Here is a 3757-nt window from a genome sequence, read left to right as displayed (position 1 = left end):
GGGGGCAGTTTTATTAGGAGGCAATGCCCTCATTTTGCCTCTCCCCCATAGCTACATTCATAAAGAGTGACAAGATATGGGTTTTCTTTATGAAACTGGGAACTTCTGCTAGGAGACCGGTATATACATCAGAGCCACTTGAACTGCTGTGAGAATCAAGCAGCCTTTGGTCTATAAATCCTGAATTAACAAGATTTTAAATCATGATTTTTTAAGTACTGTATTCAGAAAGTTTGTTTGTTTGTTTGTTTAAAAAAACACAGACCAGCCCAAAATGTTGTGTGAGTTCTTTATTTTGATAGCAATAGAAATAGCATTTACATGTCCATACCACTTCATACTGAAATCTCTAAGCAATTTACAACATGTAAGCCAATTGCCCTCAACAAGCTGGATTTTATCGACCTCTAAAAGGATAGAAGGCTGAGTCAAATCCGGAGCCCTGGGACCAAACTCACAACTTTGTGGCTGCAGTTCTAGCTGCAGTACCTAAGTGATAAACATGGTTAGGGATTCTTCTGAAACAAGGCAATGATATCATAGTACATTTTTTCAGCTGCATCAAGGCCAAACACAAAATCCAAATGATTCCACTCGTGAAAAGATCTGTGGAAAATTAGTTTCTTGATTTTGGGAATTAGGGCAGAAACATCTCTAGGGCCAGAGAGCCAATCCTGTCCGCCACTCCAAATGGCAGTTGGCACATTCATGTCCGTTATATTGTATTCAGGAGGTACGGCCTTAAAAGAAAGAAAGGAAAATCAACAAACCAAATTTGACTAATTTATTTATATGTAAGAGGGAGGCAGTAAAAATTTGTTACTAGTTTGATTTCAGTTTTTTAGATATTTGTTAGAGAATGAAACAAAATTCAGTCATTGTAACATACAGTGATTTGGTTATCAGTTCATTGAACAATGGAGATTATTGCACTGTCCTTTTGCATCCTTTCTCCTGAGCTAGGTGCGAGATGTAAACTTTTAAATGCAGATTTTATCACACACCTCCGTGCTCAGGCAGGAGGCATCATGGCATCCCCGACCCGATCCAGATTTCTCTCTCACTTTTTGAAAGAACGGGATTTCCCCAGTCTTTGCAAGGTGCGAGAGAAGTCTACATCAGGTACGGGATGCCATGATTGGGTACAGGATGCCTCCTGCCTGGGCACAGAGGTGTGTGATAAAATCTATGTTTATAAGCTTGCATCCCATGCCTACCTCAGGAGGAAAAGATGGGAAAAGGCAATGCAATAATCTCCAATATTGCACCTGTTCTTGAGAATTATAAATTAAGTAAATATTGGCAATAACTAATAGGATATACTGTATATTGTTAGCAAAAGATACTTGATGTCCAATTTCCAAAGTGTCCTATGATCTATTCCAAGGATGGCCAACACATGGCCCTCTAAATATTGTTGGACTGGTAAATTCCATGGTCTTTCATCACAATCTTTTGCTATGCTCACAAAAGCTCCTATAACATTTCTTAAAAAAACACTGGTAGACTGAGAAAATGTAAGATAGTTCCTGGGAACTGTTTTACCTGGTGGTAATGAATTTGGTTTTTTTTGTGTCCATAATCAAAGGCTTGTAATTTGCCTCCTTTGACTGCCTGCAAATGTAAAGGAATAACAAAGATACATGAGTTTCTCACTACGAATAGAAAGTGTAAAAAAATATGTGGGATATGACAACAAAATGTAGTATTTTTTGTCATTCTCCTCCTAGTATAATAGGTGCTTTCTGTTTTGATGGCCTGTTACAGACTGCCAAAATAAAGCTGCTTCGGGTCTCTTTGGAGGTATGCTATTTAAATGATGCATGGGTCCTAAGAGTCTGGAGGTCGCGCCAAAGCCACACTCCATTCCTAAGCACTGGAGTGCAGCTTTGGTGCAGCTTCCGGATTCTTAGGATGCATGCATCATTTAAATAGCATATCTCCAAAGAGACCCGAAGCAGCTTTATTTTGACAGTCTGTAATAGCCAAAGAGATGAAGAATACATCTTGTTAAATGTACTAAGACTCTTGTCCATGCCTGCAGGAATGCAAAATCTGAAGCTTTACATCTCAATAAGGAAGAGATTTCAAATGGTACATAAACTGACACCATTAAAATAATTATAATTGACCAGCTGCTTTGGCCCAAGGTAGTTCTGGATTTGTGTTTCCTGAATATTCTGCATTTGTACACTTGTCCCTCCACATTTGCAGCGTTGACTTTTGCGGATTTGTTTATTTGCTGGAAGTTGACCATAGAGTTGCACTGGATGATTTAAAGATTCCTAGAGAAAACACTTCTCTAGGCATTTGTAGGTACTGCAACATGATTCTATGGTCAAATTCTGGCAGTTGTTAACAGAGTTCTGCTGAAAGACTTAGAAATTCCTAGAAAGGGGTTCTCTCAGTTTAAAAATGTACTGTTTATTTATTTACAGTTTTTTTCACTTTCATGAGGGTCTTGTGCCCCTAACCCTAGCAAATGTGGAGAGAGAAGTGTATTCTGGATTTGTATTTCAGCCTCTCCTTTGCCAATTCCAAATGCCATTTTTTTTAATCAAGGAGGGTTGCAAGATCAAATTCTAAGTTATAGTGATAAGTCACAGCAATCATGTGGTGAGCATAACCCCTAAATTTATTCTAAACAACAATCCTAACTGTGGTATTTGTGTTGTGCTTTCAGTTATGCTTTTTCTGCCTTATTTTGTAGTAATCTTTTCAGCAATCTTACAAATTAACTACACATTAGCAACTTTCTTGCTTAAGGCTACCTGATGCTCTTGTCTAAGGCCACAAGGTAAATGCAAGACTTCAACAGATTTTGGGGTTGAGGCCCAGACTCTTAGGTATTCTACATTACATTAAATGTTTGGACAAACTGTTATTTGGCACCCAGCTTTTTTTTTTTTTTACACAATTGTACTATTTTTTCTCACTTACTATCAATGAATAGGAATTATATATCATAAAGGCTTCTCTAAAACTGAATCTAAATTCATTTCCTTTACATTTTATGACATTTTAAAGGGTATACAAACAGCAAAGGAATTTTAATTATTAGCCAACTACTCCACATTGTGATTACTTGGTGTGTTTCCTTAATATATATATAATGCATCATCTCTCTTGGTAACCTACCTGTTTCCAATGGATAATATTCTGTACAGACGTTCCAGCTGGGGCATGTGATACATATACATCTACTCGACTCTGAAAATGAAACAACTTTTTTCATTGTTTTGTTCTTTCACAACTGTCACAAATGCAGCCTTCTCTTTCTTTTTCTTGTGCATTATTCCCATAAACAAAAATGTTGCTCATATATAATAATATATATTATAATAATAACTTATTTATTTATAGCCCACCCAATCACGAGGAATCCAGGCGGATTACAACAATAAAAATACATGGAATACAATAAAATCCAAATTTAGTCCCTCCTCAACCCCTCTCCCAATACTAAAATTACAATTAAACTATCACTTTAAAATGGGGAAATAATAGGTAAGCAACCTGCAAATATGTCAGGCTGCTGGAAGACACCACAAAATCTACTTTTTTGCATAACTTTTCTAGACTGATCCACCCTCACCTAAAGCTTTTAATTGATAAACTCTTGCCTCCTCGCCGGACCACCCCAGGTGTTCCTTCCCCTCTTGCCTCCTCGCCGGACCACCGCCGCCGCTGCCAGGACTGCACCTTCTGCTGGGCGGCCTCCTCCCGGGGTGTCGGAGGTGCGCATCTGCGCACCGCC

At 38.2% G+C, this 3757-nt stretch overlaps 1 protein-coding gene across 2 annotated transcripts in view; it reads right to left on the bottom strand.

The window, feature by feature from the left end:
- Positions 1 to 275: 275 nt before the first annotated feature.
- Positions 276 to 3757, bottom strand: part of LOC121926839 (lysosomal acid lipase/cholesteryl ester hydrolase-like) — a 20468-nt gene continuing 16986 nt past the window's right edge. For both annotated transcript variants that reach the window (XM_042460154.1, XM_042460153.1), the window contains exons 8-10: positions 3139 to 3210; positions 1546 to 1614; positions 276 to 740 (exon numbers count right to left, since the gene is read on the bottom strand). In XM_042460154.1, the coding sequence (XP_042316088.1) occupies positions 507 to 740; positions 1546 to 1614; positions 3139 to 3210 (375 nt within the window). In that variant the 3' untranslated portion in view covers positions 276 to 506. The remainder of the gene's footprint in view (positions 741 to 1545; positions 1615 to 3138; positions 3211 to 3757) is intronic.

Source organism: Sceloporus undulatus, chromosome 3 (assembly GCF_019175285.1).
Source record: "Sceloporus undulatus isolate JIND9_A2432 ecotype Alabama chromosome 3, SceUnd_v1.1, whole genome shotgun sequence".
Lineage (NCBI taxonomy): Eukaryota > Metazoa > Chordata > Lepidosauria > Squamata > Phrynosomatidae > Sceloporus > Sceloporus undulatus.
This window is presented reverse-complemented; position numbering and strand designations above follow the sequence as displayed.